This window comes from Mycteria americana, chromosome 3 (assembly GCF_035582795.1).
Source record: "Mycteria americana isolate JAX WOST 10 ecotype Jacksonville Zoo and Gardens chromosome 3, USCA_MyAme_1.0, whole genome shotgun sequence".
Taxonomy (NCBI): Eukaryota; Metazoa; Chordata; class Aves; order Ciconiiformes; family Ciconiidae; genus Mycteria; species Mycteria americana.
Window position 1 is genome coordinate 16,158,565 of NC_134367.1, and position 25,243 is coordinate 16,183,807.

General features: G+C 37.1%; 1 protein-coding gene across 5 annotated transcripts in view; it reads right to left on the minus strand.

Moving 5' to 3' along the window:
* LPIN1 (lipin 1) overlaps positions 1-25,243 on the minus strand; it is an 88,179-nt gene that overhangs the window by 2,578 nt on the left and 60,358 nt on the right. For all 5 annotated transcript variants that reach the window (XM_075497923.1, XM_075497922.1, XM_075497924.1 and 2 more), the window contains 13 exons: positions 24,831-25,140; positions 23,232-23,325; positions 21,667-21,854; positions 20,421-20,514; positions 18,960-19,029; positions 16,014-16,106; positions 14,544-14,620; positions 12,395-12,539; positions 10,646-10,794; positions 8,940-9,026; positions 5,863-6,015; positions 3,920-4,034; positions 512-615 (listed from right to left, as the gene is read on the minus strand). In XM_075497923.1, coding sequence (XP_075354038.1) covers positions 512-615; positions 3,920-4,034; positions 5,863-6,015; positions 8,940-9,026; positions 10,646-10,794; positions 12,395-12,539; positions 14,544-14,620; positions 16,014-16,106; positions 18,960-19,029; positions 20,421-20,514; positions 21,667-21,854; positions 23,232-23,325; positions 24,831-25,140 — 1,679 coding nt within the window. The remainder of the gene's footprint in view (positions 1-511; positions 616-3,919; positions 4,035-5,862; positions 6,016-8,939; positions 9,027-10,645; positions 10,795-12,394; positions 12,540-14,543; positions 14,621-16,013; positions 16,107-18,959; positions 19,030-20,420; positions 20,515-21,666; positions 21,855-23,231; positions 23,326-24,830; positions 25,141-25,243) is intronic.

A 25,243-nucleotide genomic window follows, 5' to 3' on the forward strand; every position in this document is an offset into this window, starting at 1 on the left:
ACTTTGCTTCTCCGTTTCTGTCCAGCTTGGCTCAAGCAGCTCCCTGCTCAATTGATTATTCATGGCACTCTTAACATTACTAAAGGCCATGTCCATTCAGTGTTAGGTGCTACAGTGCCTAAGCATCTTGCTGGAAGCCCTCAGCTCTATCTTCCAATTTTGTTTTCTGGCTCTTCTAGATAGGAGCTCCAGGAGAGGGAAATTTTGAAAAGGCCATGAAAAGGCAGATGGCTTCAGGAAACTAGCTAATCTCATTTTTATGCTGACTAAATAGTACACTGATAATTCCTTTCTGTCTACTTTCAGGTAATATATTAAACTAAATACTAAACAATTCCTTTTTGTCAGTTTAACTGAAGGAAAGTGGAAAGTCCATATTTTATTCTAAATTTTTTACGTTTTGTTTGAAATACTTTAAGGAATCAAATGCATCTTTGGGCAACTTGAGTCATAAATTAGAACAGCAAATGAAGTTTAGTCTGTAAGGTGTTAGGGATAAGAGACTACTTACGATGAGATGTTTGTCTTTGCATGCTCTTGTATAAGTTCTCCTTTGGGGTTAACTGTAAATATTCTGTTTAAAGAAACTCCCACCTGTTTGTATGAATAAACATCCTAAACAGAAGAGAGAAAAAGAGTAAGGAAAAAAAAAAATCATGATTGTGCCTTTGCACAATAATGTTTATTCTTGCTGGAATATATTACACAGAAGAACATATTTGCACAGTATTGGTACTAAATTTACCTAGTTATTGTGTATCTGAAATTCTCTAGTATGTTACAAATGAGGTGAGGCTAACAAAATGCTCATGAAGCAGACAATTTACAGTTACATAAAGAGTTTGCCACTTCAGGTTAAACTATTGATCAAAATCATGTTCGGTTTTTTCAGTAACTTCCCTTGACACAGAAATACATTTAATAAAAAACTAATGATATTTGGTGTAAAAGCATTTGCACTTTCATTTTTCTTTCAGAGAATATTTCATTTCCTGAGTGTGTTGTACTGAGCATCTTGCAACAGTGTACAGAGGTTAAAACATAACTGACACATAAAATAGTGATTATCTTGTAAGGACAAGGTCACAAAAGGAAGTCATAACAACTGCGTCTACATTAAAACCCCTGGAAACATCTCTTAGCTCCCAAGTTCAGATTCATATGTTGACTCCATGTCAGAGCAAGGGACAAAGAAGGGAAAGCAAGGAATATATGCCAAAATAGCAGCAGAGAGTCCCAGCAGGTAATGCAGATGCAACTGTGGGAAGTACAATTAGAAGTAAGAATTAAGAATGTCTTCTAAAAAATTCAAATTGTTAAGGAAAGCAATTAATAAGTTTTGATCTGTTCTGAAGAAAAGCTTGACAAAAGCAAAGATGAAAACAACTCCCAGAAGATCAGAGCAAAAACAAGCTTCCATTTTGCTAATGTAAATCATTAGATATGGTTTTAAAAGCCGAGGTGGTGAAAGACTGGAATGTTAATGAAGATTATTTTTATCTCTATATTGTAAAGACTGTTTCAAAAAAATTAAGTAACTGAACAAAAGTGAACAGCAGTCACTTCAATAATTCAGCATCCTAGTAGTCCGTGCACTATCTACACCTGTAACATCCATGAGTACTGAAATTTCACTGAGTTTATTCCAGGGGAAAAACCAAACAAAACAAAACAAAAAAACCAAAACAAGCAGGGCAGAAAATTGAGAAAGCAATGATCCTGATCTTCACAAAGCCAGTGGCACATCTCATGAAGACTGCACTCCAACAGCAATCAGAGGAGTGAGCTACCAGTAATTCCTTTAGAAACACTAACTTACTGCTTTACTTGAAATTTTATTGAAGAATGCATGAAAATAATGATTTTATTTCCCTGAGGTTCAAAAAAAATGGAACTAGAGGTAGACAATATCCATAATATAAAACCACAAAAGTGTCTAAAAAGTTATTTCAGAACCATATGTCTAAAGGTACCTTGACAATGGAAATTAAGTTGTTATATCATACACAGCTTAATATAGCAACTGGACAGTAAGGACCTCCTGTACTCCCTGACATAATGCTTTTAAAAAATGTAATTTGCTAGAAGATTAAGCTGAAAAAGTTGCTGCTAATAAATGTCAGCAACCCTAACAAAAATATGAGACAAATGTAGAAACAAAGTCCCATCAGAACGGCATGCTGAATCCTCTCAAACGTAGCTACAACATCCATGGTTTTAGTGCCGAAATATCTTGCTAGGCACCTCTGCCCAACAGTTGGGCATCTAAACTGCCCAGTCTCTGAATGTTCATATTCACACTGGCAATGGCCAGTGTCCACATTTATACTGATAATTTCTCGAAGCTATCAATGTTTCTGCTAATGAACGTATCTCAGCTCTTACAGCGCTGAGCAGCTAGGGCTGGAATCCATGGTCCTCAGGCGCTTCAGTGAGAAGCCTTTAGCTCTCGTGGAGTCAGTAGAAAAAGATAGCATTTGAATTACTTCCAGACGTGTCCCATTTCTCTCTACCAACTAAAGAAAGAGGTAACCAACTGAAGTGTTCTCTTGCTAATCATACTAGGAAACATGAAGGGTCAAGGACCATTCTCTTAAGACCGAATGGCATGGCCAGGATACAGGCATACAACTAAGTGGGTTCAGCTTCCAAAACAGGGTGGACACACCCAAGCTGCATGCCAATGGTCCTTAGCCATACACCCCCCCCACTGGTGTTACCAGGTTACTTGTTACACGTTACTATACTACACATTAGTTTCTCCAGCAAATACTACCTGACAATACAGAGCTGGAGGAAGTACCAAATGCTCCGTGGGGCTCCTGGGCACAAACAAGGGGCCCATCTGCCTATTTTAGTTAGCATCTAAATTTACGTGCCCAGTGAAACTGTAAACATCTGAAGTAGGTCTTCTATATGTACCCTCCTGAGAGCAGGATGCTTTCAAAGATTTCAAAGGCACCTATAATGTTATCTACACTAGTAAACCAAAGAGTGTGAGTGCCCATTCTCAGACTTGGAAGTCTCTTGACATTGTGTCAGAATTATTAAACTCTCTATACCCCTTCCCCTCAAAAAAAACAAACCAACCAACCAACCAAAACCAAAAAACACCCAACCTCTCCACATCCCCACATACACACACCCCTCAATGGCTATATCAAATTCCCACTGGGAAGAGCCCATGCCCCAAGATAACACAGCAATCATATCACAAAATTGCCTGGAAGACTGCTAGCTGCCTGTGCCAAAACCATCTCTTGGATCACATTAACAGTTTAAAAGAAGGGATAATCACATGCCAGGGTCCCTGCCTCTGCCCTAGCCCCTGAGAGTTTTTCCTTTTCTGGATGCATAAAAGTATTCTTTGGGCTAGGACAGGAGTAAGAAAAGCCTATAGCCAAATTATACAGCCTTCAAATGGGTGACAGAGATCTGTCTTCCCCTCTCTGTGTCAAACAACATATCACTTTCCATGCAAAGTAGAACCTTTTGATTTCAGTGGGACATCCAAGTTCTTCTGCCTGCACTTCGAGCTTGAAGAGTAAGTCCCACCAATATTCACCTGAAAAATTTTCTGTCTGTCCACAGGTATCTCACTGACACTGTATCAGTGTGGAGTAAAATGAGATCAGTGTTTTCACACAAGCTTAAGGATTTTTTAGTTAGGATTTCAACCAGTATTTACTGTTATGCTAACTTATGCAGATATAATGTAGTTACTTTGCTGCTCTTCCATCTGTTTGCATCCTACATTGTGAGAACTTTGAGGAACAACCTTTATATTTTCCTCTGTACAGGGCCTAATAAAATATTCTTAACTCCCATTTAAAGCTTCTAGGTTCTAATGTAACAGAACCATGAAATAACAGCAATGTTTCTGTTCTCTGAAGTAGAAATAAATTCAGCTATTACTTACAGCAGGTCTGTTTCCAAATGCAGCATAAAAGGGTTCTGTGTTAGGATAAAACAAATTTTTGATGTCTGTCAAACATTGAACTTTAAATTTTTCTGGCTTCTTTTCTATCACCTCCCTAAAATGATAAAAAAGGGAGGCTGAATAAGTACACATGAAATACAGCACAAATCATTTTCTTTATTCAACATTTTCACCTGGCTGGATACTCCTACAGAGCCCCCACCCTTCTCCAATAAATCTTCATTTGGAAATCACAGTGCCCATGAAGACAAAATAGCATTCCCAAGTTTACATAATGGGCACAGTAAATAAATCCTCTGAAACAAGGGAGCTTCTATTGAAACCTATGTTGTAAAGATGGTACTGAGCAAGGATGGTTGATTACAGGGAGTAGCTGCTAAATAAAGACTTATGAGACATAAATTGTCATCAAGTAAACTGCTTCCCGAGAACTGCAGAATGATTCATAGATTGTATTAGCCTTCACTGTGTATAGCTTTTTTTTTTTTTTTTTTTTTTTTAAAGGATTGCAATCACCATATGCGCTAGAAGCACCTCAGCCTGTTAAGATACTTCTACAGTCAGGGTCCTCCATCACTGCTAATTAGTAGTAGTCAAGGAATAAAGGAATCGTCTATTTCTCTTCAGTTGCTCCTTACAGAATATAGAATTCATTAATGAACAGAGGAGTTCTCTCATCTCTGGGCAAAAGCCCTTTCACAACAGCTTCTCTTGGCAAGGAGGCTGAACAGGTGGCAGAGTCTGGAGTTCCCATAACATAGGAAGACGCCAGCATGACACAGAAACGCTTAAGAAGCTCAGAATCCCACATCCTAGCACCAACACATATGTCAAGGAAGATGTGAATAGTACAGAAGCTTCATAGGAGTAACATAGCCCTTTGGAACAGCAGCTCCATGTATAAATCAAAGTTTGAGAATGTGCAAAAGAGGAATAAAACCATCTTTCCTCAGTCTTGCATACACCTGATCTCAGAGCCCTCAAAACCACAATAATTACATCTATGGATGACAATGAAGTCATTTATTGCCCACACATCACAGCAGTTACAATAGCATACACTGAAAGACAGGCATTCTTTAGTCTAAACAAGATATCAAAAAAAAATACCACTTTAAATATATTTCTAGACATGAGGAACATAACAGTAACTACCCTTTCACTGCATTTATTATTTAATCAGGCTAAGAAGTGCATTGTAATACCTCCATGGTCTCTTATATTTAGAACATTACTGGTAAGACAGCCTGTAGCATGTCACTCAATCAGGAGAACATCTGAACAACCTTCCATTAAAAATTCTAATGAAATGTATCCTGTCACAGCAGCTTTTAACAGCTTAAAATATTTTCAGTAATCACTTGACATGCTTCACTGAATTAGGAAGAAGGTACGATATTCATAATCTGTGCTATTATTATTCACTTATTACAGTTCAACGCCTAGAAGGAACAAAATTGTCCACACAGAATACCACAGTGCAGTCAGGAGTATAAAAAGTTCATTTCATTTTCATATGAATTTCTTCAAAACCCACCAAGTAATATTCTCCCACAAAAAAATATTTACGCAATTGGAACACCTTATAAGACAAGACAAGATTGATTGTTATTAATATATGAACATTTTTCCCATAGCTACATACTAACACACCATGTTAAACACATGAAGTCAACAGGCAGTACCTATCAGTAAACAGTGAACACAGATTAATATTAAGGCACGTCTAAGAGATCAACTAAGCAATGTGACTATAGAATTTTGGCCTTTCTCTAACAAAATTTCTTCTTAATTAAATTTTGCACCAATATGTAAGAAAAAACATTATGAATGATTTCAAGCACTCCCATAAAAAAAAAGGTGAGAATTCAGCCTCCACCAGCCTCTGAGTTTCTTTCTGCATAAAAGTGACATTGCAGTACCTGTGAAAAGCTGAGAATAAGCTGCTTGGACTCAGCAATACTGGCCCTTGAGGCAGCACAGTTCCTCGTTCGTTGACCCAGTGCAAGTATCCTCTGGTCATGTCTGCCATTCCAATAGCACGTGCCGAGCAATACAAAAATTTATATCCATTTCTGTGAACAGAAATAAAAGAAGAAATTACTGTAAAAATAAAGCAAAAATGTTTGTGGGTTTATTCTTACATGAATCAAATCATGACTGTTAAACAGACTTATGTTTAACCTAGACTTATTTAAAAGGAATAAAAACATTTATGCCAGAAACTTGGATAATTAAAGTCCATCTAGCTCCACTGCAGTTAGTGATTTACACGTAAAGAGGGCTCATTTATCTCTGGTCTTCTCATGGCTTATGACTTTTTATGGTTTTCTATTCACCCCTGCATAGTGGAACCACACTCCCTAGAATTAACTGAAATGACATCTGCTAAGAGGAAACACTTGGCATAAAGCAGACTGTTATTAACAGTGTTATACTCCTGCCTCTTGGCCTCTGCAAAAAAAGACCAGTCTTTTTTTGTGCAGCAGTAACATATTCCTTCAAGTCGGAGCAAATTTGAACTTCAAAACACAGTATGAGGAGTAATCTTTGACTTGACACTGAAATAAAAATTTCGACAGAAGTCACAGGTTACTCTTGGTTCTGTTCATGATAGAACAGAGTCCAATGATGTTAGTTCCACTTAATAGAAATTTACTTTGCAAGTCCTATAAAGAAATTATTGTTCATAAAATAAAGAAAACTGTATTCAGTGCACGCATGGTCATTAAATCTAACTATTGAACATTTATATGGTGTTCAGCTGTAATATCTAGCCCCTACATAACTAACTTGGTAATTTGAAAAACAACATGACTCAAATCTATTTTTTCCTCTATGTTTATGACTACCAAAGCCCTAACAATTGACAATGCTGGCAGGCATAGAAACAACAACTGCAATTAAAAAAATTAATTAAGGTTTTCACCAAATGTAATGCCGAGATTATACACAGAACTAAATACTGCTCAGCATGTGAATTCCCAGGCTGTCCTGTCTTTTCAGTGATCACGTATGTCTATACAGAATAAAAGCACAGACAAGTGTCTCTGGCATAATTTAGATTCTATCATCCATAATTTATAATTCATCATCCGTGTAAAACAAAAAGCAATAAACGAACCTTAGCATAACCCTAGTACACAGAACAAATCAGATTAACCAAGAGGACAGTTGTGATGTGTACTAGAGGCTCTTCAAACATTTACAGTAATTTGAATATATAAGAACAGCTGAATTTAATGTAATAAAAGAAAACCAATTTTATTTTCTGCATAAAGCAGAAATGTCAACCTGAACAGATAGTAATCAGTAATCCTCCTTGTAAAAGTTAAAATCTGAATGCATAACATCAGAATATATCAGATACTTCATCTGATCCCATTCAGACATCAATTAATTTTTCTCCTCATTTCCTTGTTTCTCTCAATTGCTAATCACAAAACTCACCATACTCTCAGCCTTTGATTCTTCAGGGTACACAATGGCTTGACTACATTGCAGAATGTATCCAGGGAACCAACAGTACACCTGTACTCTTGCACTAGCCTTGCTCACCTAGAAGCATTCCCGCACATCACCCCATGTGAGCTGGTACGGTCTGACTGTTTTTCTCCTGTTCGTGCTCATCAAAGGAAATATCCCCAGTTTTTTGGAATATATTGTTCTAGGTCATACCAGGATACTCTCCCTGTTAATGACATTAACTGACCTAAACCACAGCTGACCTACTGTTGTCCAATATTTCTCCAATAGCTACAGGAAAAAAAAAATAGTTTTTTCAAAACATCATTAGATCTCAGGTATACTGAGCTACTTTTTGAAGACGCCTGTCTTTCTCCATGGATTACACAGAGAGTACAAGCCACAAGTAAACATGACAAAACCAGGTCCTTCCCCCTACAGTGGCACAGGAGATACTTATTACTGTGGACCAACAGGCACCAGTGCAGATCAACTACTGAGCTATAGTATAGCGGCTCACACTGGCATTGCCAGGTAAAAGCCAGTTCCTCAGGTTCTTCACAGCATATGTCCTACTGACTTTCAATGCCTTTAAATAGCACTTTAAGCAATGTTTACTTATCATCTACTCTCAAAATTACCCAATGACACAAAAATAGTTTAAGATTGATCCTTCCTTTGCAATTTCATAATGGAATAACAAATATACACAGAAATAACAAAACTAATTGTATAGTCATCAGTAGTAAAGATCATCATCAATGTCTTTGAAGGTCATCATTATTTATACAACAAATAAAGCAACAAGAATATTAGCAGTGAGTATCTGAAATGGGTCGGTTTCTACTCAAGATAAGACATCATGTTGTGCTTTAAGGGAGATCTTTATCTTGCTTGACTAGAAGCCTAATGTTTAGACAGCTCAAGTCTAAGCTGTTTCACTAAACTCCCTTTCTACTCCCTGGAAAGAGAGGGAACTCCCCCAAACAGATTCATGCCATGTGTTTTAGATTTCATCCCTGCCTGACTCCAGGTGAGTCAAGTTTGGCAAAGAAGAACTCCACCTACAGCGACCACCCTAAGCTAAACAGTCCTTATGCATTTCACAGTTTCCTCAACAAGGAGAGAAAGGAAAGTGTATCAGCATCTTAGGAATTCACGCTGCTCCAACTCCCACTCTGCAAAAAAGTTCCACTTGCTGCAACTGCACAACTCATTCAAATTACTACAGTTTTTGGAACTAACTGTAGCTATCTGTTTGGGATGGTTGGAAGAGCAATCACTACTCATACAACCCACTACCCCGACAACTGGTAGCCGACGGGGCTTTTGCTTTTGATATCACAAAGCAGATTTTGCTCTGGATATCATAAAGCAGATGTTTACACTGTGTAAGCATCACTGAAGTGACAAGATAGTGATAAAATTGTCACCTTTATAGGTTAAGAGAAGTCTAGAGAAATTTTAATTTTTATGTGCAAATGAATAACACAAACAAGCCACAGATGCATGAACAGAATTACTGAATACTCACTGGCTCACTTTATGGTACAACTTTGCAATCCCTTGGTGTGTCCAGTCTTTGCCAAGAGTTGGCAAAATATGACCTAAAGTATCTGACCTGAATAAAGGAAAAACAATATAATTGAACAGAAAAAAACCCCAATACTTAAACAGATGAGGCTAATACAAACCCCACTAACTTATTTGGCTAGCGGCAAACGAGAATAAGGTTTTCTGTAAGGTACTGATTGTGATCAGAAAAGTATGATTTTATTCCCCTTTCTTTTGAGATAGACTGACATGCCCATCCTTGGCCATGTTGTTTTAATTACTCTTGTGCCCCAGCACTTGTCTTCAAGGGTAAACTTGTGACCCATAAGGTAACATGGAAGTTACAGCATATAGGCTATCAGACCCATGTAGTAGGCCAGCCAGTACTAAGCATACTTTGAGGTTTACATTAAATGTTTGCTAAATAAACCAAATCGACCCATAAGGGAAGTTTATGGGAAATTACAAGCATGAGAAGTGACATTCTAGCTTACTTCAAACTACCTTCTCCACATAAAGCCAGCAGTTGGTCACGTATAAAGTATTATGAAATAGTTACACTGGTTTCAATGTATTTCCCGCTTTACATGAGAGAAAATTATTTACACTATAATAACATCTAGAAATTCAAACAAGTGAGCACCTCACTTGACTAAGCATTATACAGATACACAGCAAGAAATCCACACCCTGAATATCTTGCATCTTAGAGAGAGGACATTGGGCAGTGGCTTAGGATGGATTTGCAATGGTATTATAAGGTGAAGTGATTCAGTAACTCTCTGGTCAGCTCAACAGCAGAGAGAAGAGTAGATCCCATTCACTTTATTGAAGCTTGAAAAAACAAAGCGGGGGAATATTAATGTATGTTGGCAGCAAAAAGAAAGTTTGCCCTACAATGGATAAATCACAAGGAAGAAAAGAGTTTCAGTTTAAATTAAATATTTTAATTCACCTCAGATTGCTCTTGGAAATTATTTTTCCTTGTTCTTTTTTCTAATTAGATATAGCTAAGTTTTATTTTGAAGGAAAATGATTTTGAAACAAATCTAAGCATTCCATTTTAAAAGGTCAAAAGAAAATGCTCATATTTTTATTATTTGTTTCCCTGTTCCACATACAATTGTTTTCCCCAATGTTAAATAAATAAATAAAAATCAGTGAGCGAATCATTTTGGTCACTCCAAAATTGTGGATTTTACCCAAAGTACTAATCTGAAACTTTCCATCAAATTTTAATTCTGACGTTGATTTTGGGGTCTTGTCTTCTAAATAATAATGCCTCTCACTGGAATGCCCCAGTAATGCCTTTTAGAACAGAATTCATGTGTTTCTTCTTTTTAATGTAGCCAGTGTGATGCAGCAAAAAGGTTATGATTTTGCAGAAGGTCCTCCAATATTATTGTACATGCTATCATGAAACACCAATAGGTGACAAATAATGGGAACATACGGCATATGTCTTTCTGAAATTAAGAATTCAGCTAATGCTTCTTGCATTGTTTGAAAGCCAAATTAAAAAAAAAACAAAACCACACACTAAAAAAACCACCCCCCCCACACACCCCCAAAACACTAGACTATGACGATTCTGTGATTCAAAATTCCCTGTTAATTACTTTTTCCCTTTAGTCCAAAGGACAACTTGTCCTTGCAGATAAAGCCTCTCCCTGTTCATGAACTCACCGTGTGATTGTTCCATCAATGTCAGAAATAACAACTTTATCATCCCAGTTCCATAGGTAAATGGTGCCTTCGCAGCGGCAAGTGCCCTGATACTGTGTTGTTACACTAAAGGTCACATCATTGGGGCCATTCTTGAGCTTTAAGCTTTTCTGCAAGACATTATCAGCAAGATAATCAACTAACTGAGCATGTGAAATAGACGCAGTGCAAACAAAGCCACAGATGATCACGGTGTTGGTCACACTGAATCTTACTGCTTTCAGCAGAGCTATTGTCTAAACAATGATAGCAGAGGTTTGCCCTGTGTGGTGTACATTAGGCATTGATTTATAGAGCAGAACAAAACAAACAAACAAATTCATGTTTCACAGTCAGGGATAGAAACAAAAAAAAAATCCCCAAAAGTTCACATAAACAATAGCAAATTATAGAATAGGGACTATCTATGGTGGTTTTCCATTCTGAGATATAGATACATATGCAGAGAGAAATGTGGGTAACCAGAGTTCATGGAATTCCTTAAGAGTGTTTATATGGGGATTTGCGTTCCATGGTATTACGCATCTTTCCTATAATAACCCACCTCTCATACCATATGACCTCTTACCCTTCAGTCTCCACCAAATTTCCTTAACTCTTCCACTTCCCTCCCACTGTCTCCTGTGTCACATAGCGACACGCTGGGCAAGAGACTACTGATTTGATTTTGTTTGTGGACCTAACCATTCATTTTCACAAAATCTGCAGGAGTTTAACACTTTAAGTGTCTCTTTTTCTTAGTTATATTTCACTGCAATTTTTCAATTAGTTAAAAAGCAAAAAGGAGGTGGGAATGCAGAACAACTGATGAGTCTCACCCACTGTTTCATCAAGAAACCAATCTAAAAGTAGTTTTAGCTTCAGCTAATTTCTGCGAGGTTTCTGAATCTGAAAAGTAACAGTATATTAGTGTAACCCTTACTTTCTGTTTGCTATACAAAATTACCAACACATCCCATCTGTCTCTTGGGAAAAATTCTACATTTCTTACAAACTATTCAGGCAGTGAGTGATGGGCTGTTTAATGCTTTACGCCTTGTGTGGGTTTCCTTCAGAAAACTAATTGGCTGTAGATAAGATGACAAAAAGCATTTCCCTAGAGTAGCCCATTTTTCCAGATCAAATTGGAATATGCAGAACACAAAACTGTAACAGTTTTGCCACCATTAGTCAAAACACCTCTGTCACAGAGGAAGAGAATTGGCTCCCAAGAAATTAATAGCCTGGCCTCATAGTAAATTCACAAGCAGCTCTTTCAGAAGTTACTAACAGGAAACTGTATTTATGTAAAATGTGACTGTCTGCCTATGAATGAGGGGAAAGGAAAGGAGAGAATAAAAAAAGAAGAAAGAAAAAAAAAAAGAGGCCTGTGGGTTGACATATACACATTATACATAATACAGAAAGGACGTGGTTCCAGTATACTTATTCAGGTTACAAATACATACTTTGGAATTTAAATTTGATATTTTTCTAAACAGCATCCCATGTCTCCCAATCTCTAAACCCCAGCACTTGCTGCAAGGTACAACTTTCATGCTTAATACTGAAAAGAGAAGGGAAAAGATTTTTTTTTTTTTTTAAATATAGTAAAAGAGAGAATTAAATGCAAGATGTAGGAGCTAATTAAGCTTTGCAAGCCTGAATAACAGTATTGTTCATGTTGTATTAGAAATGACATTTCAGGACAAGGATATCAAATTAACTCACAAGCTGGTCAGAAGTGAGCCGAAGTGTTTTTTTGTAACTGATTCCAGACAATAATGAGAGATGACTTGAGTTGGCTTGTAATGACCCGAGGTTTTGTTTGGCAGCTCTAGGGTCTTCATCACTTGAAGAAGATTCATCTTTTATTCTGGAACATTGCACACACCGAAAATGATGCTATCATGTCAGTAAATGCATCTCAGTATCCATTAAAAATGCATTAACAGTGAGTCACCAAAGAAGTCATTGATTCTCTGCTCCTAAGTACTGTCTCACGGGAGGTCACTCACATCATGGCTTTAAATATATCAATGAAGTGCTGAATTTTCATTCACGCATGTTCCCCATTATTCATAGTTGGATTGTTCTAGCCATTCACTTGTCTATAAGCTAGTTTTCATTACTTAAATTTAACGGATGTAAATTAATGTGCCATATTGACTCAAAAATCTCATAGTGGTAAAAAAAAATACCCATTAGATACTGTAACTACAAAAATTGCTTAGTTCTCAGATGAAGGAAGAGGAGTTTGTTATGCTGGCTTTCTTTTTGCCCCCTTCCACCTCTCCCCCAAATAATTTATCAATTAATAGAAAAAATACAGGTGATGGAAATTGTATTATAGACAGTAACTCCTCCTTCTCTTTCAATGAGCAACTTTAGACGAGTGGATTATTCTTTTCCGGGATTTGCAGGATTACCCCATTCAGGATATGATGATGAAAAGTCATAAAACCTGAGCTCCTTTACACAGTTCTGTTTAAATACACGAGTGTAATTTTTTTTTTCTGCTACAACCATTTTTTCAGAAATTTGTTAAGGATATTTTTCTTCAGAGAGAAAGTTTTCATAACAGTAAACAAATCTATCACCTTAGGTGGAAGGTAAAATATCCTTTCAGATCCTACAAATCTCATCAGCATTGCGGCTCTTATTTCAATCACACCTGGATGTTGTTTGATGTTAGGAAGTCTTGACCCAATATCAAGCTACTGCATGTCATGACTAGCAACATTTAAAAGCCTATCTTATCCTTTGTAACATCGGATCTCAAAAGCTTTACTCAACATCCCACTTGTCACATTCTGCTTGCAAGCAATAAATTCTTAATGACAGATTTCTAAGGTCAGTTAAAATTTAAACAAAGAACACCAATCTAGTCTGCACTAGCACTTTAAAGCTTATCTTTTAACAACCGTGTAAGAAACAACAGACCTAAATGTCACTTCTCATCCTTAAAAGGAAAATCAGCCTTTCCGATTTATTCTGTGGCACTCTCAGAGAGGCACCTGAGATAACAGCTAGTTTCCTACAGAATGAGGATGACTCCTTCCAGCACATTCTCCTGGACTGCAACTGCTGACCTCCAGAAAGAATGACAGTTAATGCCTTTTTGTTTCATAAATGTGATCCTTGAACTTAATGAGCATAAATCATATTTGAATCTGGCCCTTTTCAGCTCTAAGTGCAGACAGCACACAGACGGGCTGTCTTTACATTAAGATCTGTATGTACAGCACAGGGACAGGGTAAGAGACCTGCCCCTGGCTAACTCATCCCTGCAAAGCATCTTAAAGCTCATCATATGGAACCCTCCTGAAGGAGAGATTCTGGCCACACAGTATGATTAGTTTGGAGCACAAGAAGGAAGAGACTTCTGCAATTCCTGAAAGAAGTAATAGAAAACCATGACTATTGACTGTGAAAAAAATTCTGGAAAGCCTTAGGCCCTCGAACTTCCCAAAATATACAGGAACAAATTAAGTTGTCAGGCCATAAATGTAAGTAAATCAGAAATTTTAGCAAACAGGATCTGACAACAGCACAGGGTCATCTCTAATGTTCCCTTGAAAATTCTAGAGAGATACGTATAGCTTCGGATAACCGCTCCAATTATTGTTTGTTTTCAAGGAGCTAGAATGTGTGTCACGGAGCTGCCAGCCAAACCACAGAAATGCCACAGCGCACTCACAGGATCTGCAACCCTACCATGGGTAGGGCCTTTCTATCTGCACTTATTTGGTGCAATGAATAACAAATTAAACATATTTCACTGATGCAGTATTTCTTTGTTCAAATATAAGAGGTAGCTTGCTTTCATTTTTAAATGGTAGCTCCTGCTCATTTCAGGCACACATAATTTTTGGGATACCTGTTTGCCATGCTCATCTGTGAAGAGTCTTCTCCTGTAAGTCCACTCCCACTCATACCTTGCTCTGGCTTTGTTTCCTGTAAAAATACAAGTATGAGAAGCTGTGCATCTCCTGTTGGGCAGAGAGCAAAAGTTTTTAGAAAAATATTTGAAAACCACATTGTCTTGTACAGACTTGGCAAAAGTCAACAGCATGTTTGTTTCCTTTGCTTGTAGGCAAAGTAAAACTTCATGCTTTTCTTAAAGAATAAAGGCTGAACAAAGAACTAAAAATTGCAAATATAAAACTCAGAAGAAGAATTAAGATTTAGTTTTGCATGGAAGAAGCACAGAAATGCTAGATTTCACATCTAGTACTGCTGAAGTTCTGGGATCAATCCCATAACTACTCAGTTCATGCACCTCAAATAGCTAGATTTCACCTGAAAAAGCAAAGTATGACTCTGGAGAAGAAAAAAAATTACAATTACCTTTCATAGAATCATTAAAATCTTTAATCCAATAAAACTTTCTAAACTGCTTTTACCTTGAGTAGATGCTAAGCTCCATCAATTTCATGCCACAAGATTTTTAAATAGTGAATGATTTTATGAGACACCCAAACAACAATAACACTTCCCCTTATCCATTTATAGCTACCACGGCTCAAGAGTTAACTAAATACTTCCACTCAGAGAGAAATTCTAAAAACTTCAACAAACTGTAAAAATGAAAATCTCGTGCTCTGAAGGCCATACCCACAGATCAGTACAATGGTTATTTCATACAAGGCTTAAAAAGTTCATCGACTGAGGCACAACCATAAAAATGTATTAGAAGTCATTTTCTCCCCTCTGCTTCAGTAGTATAAATTAATATGAAGAGGTTTTATTAGCCAGCTTTGAAGATTAAATATGTCTAGACAGGAGATCAATACATTTCATATAAAGTTTTGCTTTTTTCACTGTTCTTTAATGTTCATCCATGGCTTTAAGACTGTTACCACAAACTTTTAATGCTCAGAAAAGAAATTCAAAAAAGACTTTAAAACTAATATATAGTCAGTTTTCCATCTTAGGTTTTTGCTAAATTTTACAGCTCACACTACTCATAAACATGCCTGTTCTTCAACTATCAAAAGAAAGCTGCAGAAAGGTAGGTAATCTGCACAAAACCACTGAATTAGTGGCACAGTTGTTCGATTCTAGGTTCCCAAACACAAATTTAATCCATTAGATAATACTGCCTCAGGTTTGTGTAATGAAAATAAATGCAGAACCAAAACACTGCAGACAAATGTTTCAGGTAGGGTTTGATCCAAAGCTTTCTGAAGTCAAAAGAAGTCAGACTTTAGACCCTGTTTAAATATCTTTTAACGTGTAAACTGAATATTGAGTTACTCTCAGAAGCAGAGTTCTGAGGGATGAATATGGAGGTATCCAGCCTTCCCACTGCAACCAGAAGGAAACTCTGCTTGCTTCTTAAACTTACCTCTTTAATAGTGCTGTTCCTCCCTCGCCATGAAAACCACCACCTTCCACCTTTTTTGGGCATCTTGTCCCTCATTATAGATTCCACAGTAGCCTGTGATAAATGGATGGTAACATAAAAAAAACCCAAAACAAAGGACAACCTGATATATGTAAATGAAATAAAGTACCAAACACACAATTTTAACTGATAATAAATAGAATAAAAGTAAACATACTGTCTGTGGACCATAAATTCTACTAAAGCAAAATCTAATGGTATCCAGAGCTGCTCTGAAGTAACTTAAGCATGAATACTTATGGTATTTTTAAAAGGAAAATGAAAAAGACATAAAATCAAAGAAGAAAAAAAAGCATAGATATTAGTATAATGTCTAGAATGGAGGACCTACTGTTTTTAAGTTGAAGTTACTTAGTGCAAATTATATTTAAAAAAAAAAATCACTTCCTGAAGGAGCTCTCATGCAAAACAGTAACAAACCCACATGCAAGATGGTTATTCTCATTTAAAAAGTTCATATTTAATCACCAGTTTGGAAAAAAGCAAAGAAGTTACTAGCTTTTATGAGCTTAGTATGATGCTATGAATTTGACTGACAATGTTAGAACTGTTTTTTCTAAACCCTGGCTACTTTTCATTGGTTATATATACTAGACCTCAGTAGAGAAAAGTTTCTTTCAATACCCGTAATGACTGGAGCCTTATGCATTGTAACAAGGAGAGCTGAATTCTTTCACTCGGAGAGCAAGCAAAAGACGAAAGGGGAAAATATTACAGTAGAGGTGGCCACAATGTTTGGTATGCCCTAGAATAGCCTAGCCACTGGCCTTCTGAGATGATAGCCTCCACTGTAAGCAAAGTCACCAAAATAAAACTGTGACACTGATTAGTGATTTTAAAAAAATAATCAATGATTCCAAGAACTCTTAGCAGTTAAGAGAGAGGGTTGAGTTCAGCTAATGTATGGGACAATGCATCCCTTTTCTCAGTTTTCCATAGGTTCTCTTCACTATCCTATCTAAAGTATATAAGAAAAGAAAGAAATGATAGAGGAATAAAGTTGAGCAAATAAGCTGAGAACTTTTTAAACAAAAATAAGAAAAACAAGGAGCAGATGGAGCTACTGAGAATGGAATGCCACTGTTGAGAACAATGGCTACAATTTAAGGAGGTTCTCAAACATACGGACAACATCAAGCAGACGTCCTATTGACTTTTAGTGAGATAATTCACATGCTTACAATTAGACATGTGGTTAAGTGTATTTTGCAGAACATGAGTGATCTTTTTGCAAAAACTCCAGTTTTCAATCACTTCATAAAGCCTGTTTTGATAAAGTATCTTAGTATTCCAATTCCTTAGTTCCATTATTACAGCAAATCAAAACTCTAATTAATAACTAATTAAGAAAACCAGTAGGATGACTGGTAGAATAAGTGAGAAATTTTAGTTTCAGAGTACAGTTCAGCCAAGTAAACCTTCCCAGTCATACAGACTGTTCCAACTATATATACTGGCTTCTCCACTAAATTAAAATTGCACTGTCTAGAAAGTTATCAGCATTCAGAATATAAGTTAGCCATTAAAAAAAATGAACACACTGAATTTCACACTCACAGAAGACTTTTCTTAACTGATAACCTATATGAATAATGGCGTAACCATAACGCTGTTGAAAGAATTGCCATTTCCCTTAACTTAACAGCAAAAATATTTCATACCAACTCTTTCCATTTAACCATCCTAGACAAAACCCAAAACATCTGGCTCAGGTATCAAAGTGTTTAATTAAAAATGCAGTTACTTTGCATTATCTTTATTGCCACTGAAGACCCAATAGGCACCTATCAAGGTCTGAATCACTCTGTGGAATTGCCCAACAAATACAGAGTAGGATAACTATACACCTTCTGCAGGCATTTGAGTTCCATGGGATGAATCCCACCTTTGATGATTACTAGAATATTTGCAGTAAAGCACAAAACATCCGGCTCCGGGACATCCTTGAAATTCAAGCCAGGTTTACCAGATGTTTGGGAATTTTAGGATCAATTTACTTTATACTGGGATGCTACCAAGGCAGTTATGCATGACTGCATACATAGGTAATGTGGCACTAAGAAAGAACACAGTGGTAGAGAGTATTCTGGGCTTTGAAGAAATTTTTATTCCACATTCATGGCAATAGAGATAGCATTTGAATTCACATAGATAAAACCCAAAGACACGTGAAGTGCTGCAAAGGGCAGAAGGAAAGTTTAGGTTCCAAAATGTATTAAATCCATGGCTAACCAGGATACAAAATAGTGCCAATGGTGATACTACTTCTTTATATACATTTACAGTAGTGTGTATTTCTGTCCTGAGCATCTATGTGGCACCAGGTCACGTGGAATTGGACTAAGTTCATCAATACATTTAATATAAGCCAACATATATAGCTGTCACACAGTCGTAGCTATCTGCCACTACCTACCTGGGTTGGTTATGAACGACCAACCGAGAAACAGAAAACTAGCAAGCTACAGGTCTTCCTTATCTAGTAGTTAAAGCTTACTCACTGAGGCTAAAATTCCTGGTCTCTATTTTTATTTGATAATATATGCTGTATACATATAAAATGGAAAGCAGTCACCAAGTATTCAGCTACAGCAAACTCTAACATGGGTCAACATAATTTATGTTTACAATCCATATTAATGAAGGAAAACAGGAAGTTTTCCTTTTTCAAAATATTTGTAAAGATCTTAGCCTAGCAAATAAACGCTATTGACAGACCAAATTTAGTCCTGCTTATTTAGCCCTTAGCATAAGCTGGGTGAATGGTTATGTGTGGATAGATATTACTAACGTGCAGTATTCTCTTGTAACAACCTTCTTCCCTGCCTTAATAAACAGCAGAATGTCACAACTCCTCCTCTGACCAACCTTCATGTTCAATCTCACCTTTGGCAAAGGTTTCTGGAATGCCTGCATTGCCAGCAGAAGGGGACCAGCTGTCGTCCAGTTGTAGTACCTGGGCATGCAAGAGAGACAATTATGACATTTTGTAATCCCAAGGTTCCAATTCACAATCTACCTCGTATTTATCATCTGGCAGGTTAAAGCCATGAAGCCCCTTTAGCACAAGTCAAACTCTAGCCTGCACCAGTAACAGCAGACCCACCTTATCCCACAGTATGTTCACAGGTATTTACAGCATATACTTTTCAAGGTATGCAAGGGAAGCTAGGTCCTTAAGCAGAAAGTGTATTTGTCGTACATTTCTCACGTCCTTACTATACCTCATTATCACAGCATAAACTACATTTTTTACAAGCTGTTTTCACTGTTTTTCCATCAAGGAGCTACATAAAAATTAGGGGCTGTAGTCTGTAGGATGTCAAGCTTTTGCTATTACGAGCTGAACATGGGTCAACTCTTGTTACCCAGTAGGATAAATACAGTGTTATCATCCACCTGCCTAGGGAAGCTGAAGCTCACATGACATCCAGAGAATACGACAGTAAGATCCTCACTAAGTACTCCTCTCTTCCCAACATATCAGTAGGCAGGTAAGCGTTACCATCAAATTCAGAGAACTATGGCAGGGAAGCAGTAAGTGATTCACCTCAGACCACAGAGAGGGTCAGGTATGAGGCTGTAACATACACAATACAAACTATCACATAAGTATGCACCAGGCACCTCAGATTTGTATGAGCGATGTCTATGACTAAGGGCAGCCTAACCTCTAAGTGCAGCACAATGCTGTGATCTCTCCTCTACTCTGTAACATTGTATGCCAGGTGCAAGGAGCTCTCAAGTTAAAACATCCTCCAAAAAGCTGCATCTGGCATAGACCATAGTGCTGCGCTGCTGCCAGCAATGTAAATATATGAAATAAGGTCTTATTCTTGCAGAAATACAAGTCTCATACTTGGTGGGTGAAATTTAACAAGTCTTGAAAAGCAATGCCTCCATAGAGACATATTAGCAAAATATTCAGTATATACAGACAAACTTCTGGGTACAGAGTACTTGCAAGAAGACTGCCATATCCCTGTAAATATTAATTATTCAAACTGGCTCAGGGCATGCCTTAGCAAGTTCACATCCTATTTCATTTTTACTCTGCCAATTGAGTGTGAACACTATTAGCATTTAACACTAGCTTCTTGAAATTCAAATTGTGTCAGTTAGCTGTAACAGGTCATCTGAAACTGCTCTTTACTTTCAATTTAAAGGAGGAAAGGTAACTAGAAGAGCCTGAATTCACTAGAGAGTTTACTCTTTCTGGATGAATCTAAGCTATGAACATTCAAGACCTATTTTTCAGCTATGGTTAAACTGATCTAATGCACTGAATTGCCACAGAAGTGTTTTTGTTACAACAGTAAAATACTTTTTTCTCCGAAATATACTTACTTATTTCCAATCTTAACCACAAGGTTAGGGTCATCAATGATAGCAGGATTGTCCACAAACTGCTGATACGTTACAGCATGTTCTAAGAATTCTTCTGTGGGGGGGGAAAATTACACATGTAAAGCATGCATTTCTAGATGGCTGGGATGGGCCAACCTAAACCTCTTAGCATCTCTCAAACACGTAGATTTCACATTCAGGGTCAGCCCTTCATTACTAGGGTGCTGAGATTAGCAGTAATATAGAAGCAAGGTGTTCACAGACTCCCAATCTCAGAAGATGCTGAGGGCTTCTTTGTTAGCTGGTGGGTGTCTTTCCTGTTCAAAATACAAGCTAAATGAAAGCTCAGGGATGGAACTGTGAGGGAGGAAAATCAGGCTTCTAAACAAGGCAAGGAAGTACTTTGTCATGCTTTTCACTGATCCTCTGTCCAAGTTAGGAGCAGGAACTGATAGGCTCAATGTATATGTAAACCCAGAGCCAGAAACTTAATGATCACTTGTAAGACCTACAGCAAAGTGAAAATGTCTATGAATAAATACCCTTTCCACCGGTTGTGACTCCTTTCACAAAATCTATGTAATTTACAAGTGATTCAGATAACGATACAGCTCCAGTAAATCACAGTACATTTGAAATGTTTTAATAACTAGCTTCTGAACAGCAATCAGTGTAGCATCAGGCTCATATGATTTTATGATGCCATATTACTCCAGAAAGTGCAAGTCTTAATGCATTTATCTTCACATTACACAGCTGGAAGTTTAAGGCACAGAGCATTGTAAGTAATTTATCCAAAAGTCACACAAGAAACTGGAGGTAGAGCAGGAACTCAGGTTAAAGTTTCCAACTCCCCCTCCTAGCGTCCCCATTTACAGACCACCTTCTTCATTCCTGACACCGATAGCTGTGAATTTCCTAGCTATATACTGTACCAAGTGGCAAAAGTACCATTAACACTATTGTGATAGAAAATGTAGTACTATCAGGAAATAAAAATACCAATAAGATACTTTCAAAAAATTTATTATATAGTGGATTATTAAAATATGTTAAAAATTGTAAGTCCTATGTAAGTTTACTATTCTAAGTATGAAAAATTCTAGGAAACTTATCATTACAGGGACAGTATTTATCTTCTCAACACATTCTTGAGTACAGCCACAGGAGGGCACTGCTTCCTCAGTCTAGGATGCTAAAACTTGGCTGACAGCACATATCTGTAATTCAGAAAGTCATTCTGTACCTTTGGTTATTTCTTTGTTGTCGGTAAGGCCTCCACAGAGAGAAATGGCAATGGAGGGCAAATCTCGAATTCCATCCAAGGTGCTTTCAACTCCACTGTCAACACCTGAGCTCCCAACAGACTGCGGAGACTGGCTGGCAGACCGCAGCCCCGTGTCGTTCGTGTTCTTGCTTTGGACATTATCCCCGCTGGAAAAGAAAAATCACAAATTCAGTCTTCATGTATTCATTCCCAAATTCACTCCCTTCAACAAGCATCATTTACGTCTGACACACACTTAGGAAAAAAGAAAGAAAGAAAAGAAAAGAAAAAAAAAAAAAAAAAAAAGAAATTTGCTTGGTTTTGCCATAAAATTTAAACAAAGTAGGATAGGCCTCATGTACCCTTAAATATTAGATTGCTTCTACTTACTTGCCTAAACTAGGCATGTATAATTATAGCTTCACTTATTTAAAAGAGATAGGAAATATAAGACAATAAATGGTACAATCTTAGTACACAGAATAATGATACTATAAGCAGAGTTTATACTAGTAGAATTATTCCCACACAGGAACAAGAATATACATATTAGTTTATTATTTAATTTATATTAATTATATAAACTGATAGCTAAACCCAAAATAAAGGATGTGTATGTTTGTATATTTATATGTCACGTATATACAAATAAAATATGTTACATATAAACTACTAGGATTAAAATTTTAAGAAACAATAAATCATTATACCCACTTAAAATCTGTGTATAGATGAGATAATTTTTACAAAGTGCAGGCTCATCAAACCCTGTTTTCCATTCCAGATTTATATGAATGCATTTGAGAAAGGAAATTTCAATCCAACTTTTTTCTCCATATTACTAATCTTTCTCAGTTTTATTGAAATGCTAATATTACAACAGCTGAGTTTAAGAAAGAAAGAAAGAAAAATAAAATATGCAAGCTACATTAGTCATTTGTCTAAAGTCACTGAGCAACAACTAGAGTATGCTGTGGAAAGAGGACTATAAATGTTATAAGAGGCTCTAATTAAGATTGGAACAAGCTGGAAATTGTATGTTCAGGGTGGAATATTTTCATAAATAAATGCGTCATGTGTCTTCCAAAAATTATTTTCTAACATTCATATTTATAGGTGATTACCCACAGTAGAACAACATTAGAGCAAGAATTCTGTGCTAATACTGTTAACAGTAAGATATGTTCCTCATGGTAATAAGCAAGGACATGGGGATAAATATATCCCAAAGCCAATTGCACTCCCAGGGCATGTGAGTAACACTCACAAGCATCAGTGTACATTACATAACAACCCACAATCAATGTATGATGCTTAATTGACCAAAATAGAAAATCAGTTTCAAGCACACTTCTCAGGCCCAAATGCAGAGCCTTCCAAAAGCTCTAATATTCCTCTCTACAGAGTTTTATTTTCCTTCTGCTTCAGCTCTGCTTGGACTCTGAAAAAGAGGTCTTATCTGGTTGACAATGAAGAGTTTGATCTAAATCTGGAAGGTGACAAGAGCTCTTTAAATAGTAAAAATATAAGCAAAGAACTTATACTTCTTGGGGAAATAAAGTGCAGCAACTTCTGGATCCATGTCAGTGAGGTCATCTAAATAGACACCATCAGCACCAAGATGCCGGCTTCGTTTGTCTGTAAGGGACAGCACAAATAAGCCTATTAATGAGCATTTTCTGAATGACAAGCCAGAACTGTTATTAGTGTTCAACTACTCATTTTAAGATTGAGAAACCAGACAAGTTACAACAGTCTGTGAACTGTATTTGTATAAAATGGTACTGCCAAAAATTTCAAAACAAGTTACTCATACACATTTTTCAGACTTTAAATACACAAAATAGGACAGCAGAGGACTAGTTTTGAGATATGCTGAAGCCTCCCTCTCCCAGACAAAACCACTGGGAATTAGAAGTCAGTGGTCACTGTAGGAAAACAGTAAAAGGAAAACTTTCTGAGTATTTGCATAGGCCTATTATCACAGTAAGGCAATCGGAGCATTTAATCTCCAAGAACTAATCTTCAATCCCCCCTTGCAAAAACAAAACAGACTACACTATAGTCACTAATACACTGTACGTGGCTTGTTAGGGAGGTAAGTCACTGTTTAGCACATACAACTGGTGTGTTGTGTATGCACATGCATTGCAGGGGACAAGACAACCCTCCTAGGTCTTTCACTAGTACCAACACACAGAGTCACCACTGTCCTGTTGTTGCTGGTACGTCCAGACAAGTAACCACTGTAAGGCCAAAATCTAATTTGGAATTCATTCTAAAACCTATGACTTCTCACTGTCCCAATTTCCAACATCAAACATCAGAAAAACAATCAGAAAAAAAGTTATGTAAAGACTGAATTGTAAGCAGAGTAACACTGTCATTTTTGTCTTCAAAGACAGTGGAATGCATGGGGAAGTAGCTAAGAAACTTGTATGTTTACTGATTAAAGCAGCTGCACAAACTAGACTTATATAGGGCTTACATAATTATAGAATAATCAGAGCTCTAAAACATAACATTTGTAAGCAAATAAATTTCATGTGAAGATTGTAACACTTATTATAAAATACCATGGATATAGAGCCCAGAACTTAAGAAGTAGAAAAGCAGACAGAGTTATATTTCACAAATTCAGGACAGGACACATACCACACAGAACAAATTGCTCATGTGAAACAAAAGCACCTTATTTTACAGCAAATCTGTTGTTTGTGCAGAAGACGCACTACAACTTTGTACTAGAGCAGAGAGGTTCCACAATTATCAGCAACACATAACAACTCAGAAAGTAGTCAGAGCAGGTGAACCAGCAGATCTACAGTGTGCTTGTACCAAAAAGTGCAATCTCTGAGTCTGTCAAATATGGATACATTTGGAGCAAGTTTTGCAGTCTTGCTCATACACACAGAGCTGCCAAAAATACCAGAGCAAGGAGAATCTTCTATCTTACTACTTGGCTCCTGCAAAAAGCCTGCTGCACAGCTCAGATTTTGAAGGTTCTTTCCAAAGCTTATTCCTTTCCAGATCTGAAAGTGCCTTCAGGGCACGGATTAATTTATATGACAATGAGGTGCTTTATCACCATGAAATTCAAAGACAAAATCATACATATGAAAGTGCAGAATCAACAGCTTTACCTTTCTTTCTGGAAGGGGAATCTGTCTTGCCAGCTGGTTGGGCTGAGCAAGCTGCAGCTTGTTTTATTTCTTCATTGGCAGGCAACGTTGGTACAGCTGCTCCTGGAGACTCTATCTCTGGCTTATTTGCCTCAGCTGGTAAGGGTTCACTTTCATCAGCAGTTGCTGAATCTGCTTGTCCAAGGGCAGGTAGAGGAGACACAGTGTTAAATTCCTCTATAGGAGAACTTTGGATGACCCGAAAGTGAGTGCTTTCAGAAGGATTTACATCCACCATGCTGGGTTCCTTTGCTTTGAGCAGAGAACTGGCCTGCGAGAAAAAACAGATTGCTATAAAGAAAAGCTCTTAAAAAATGCAACAGCCAGAGTTTAACCTGTTCTGTTCACTCCAGTGAGATCAGATTCTCAAGGTA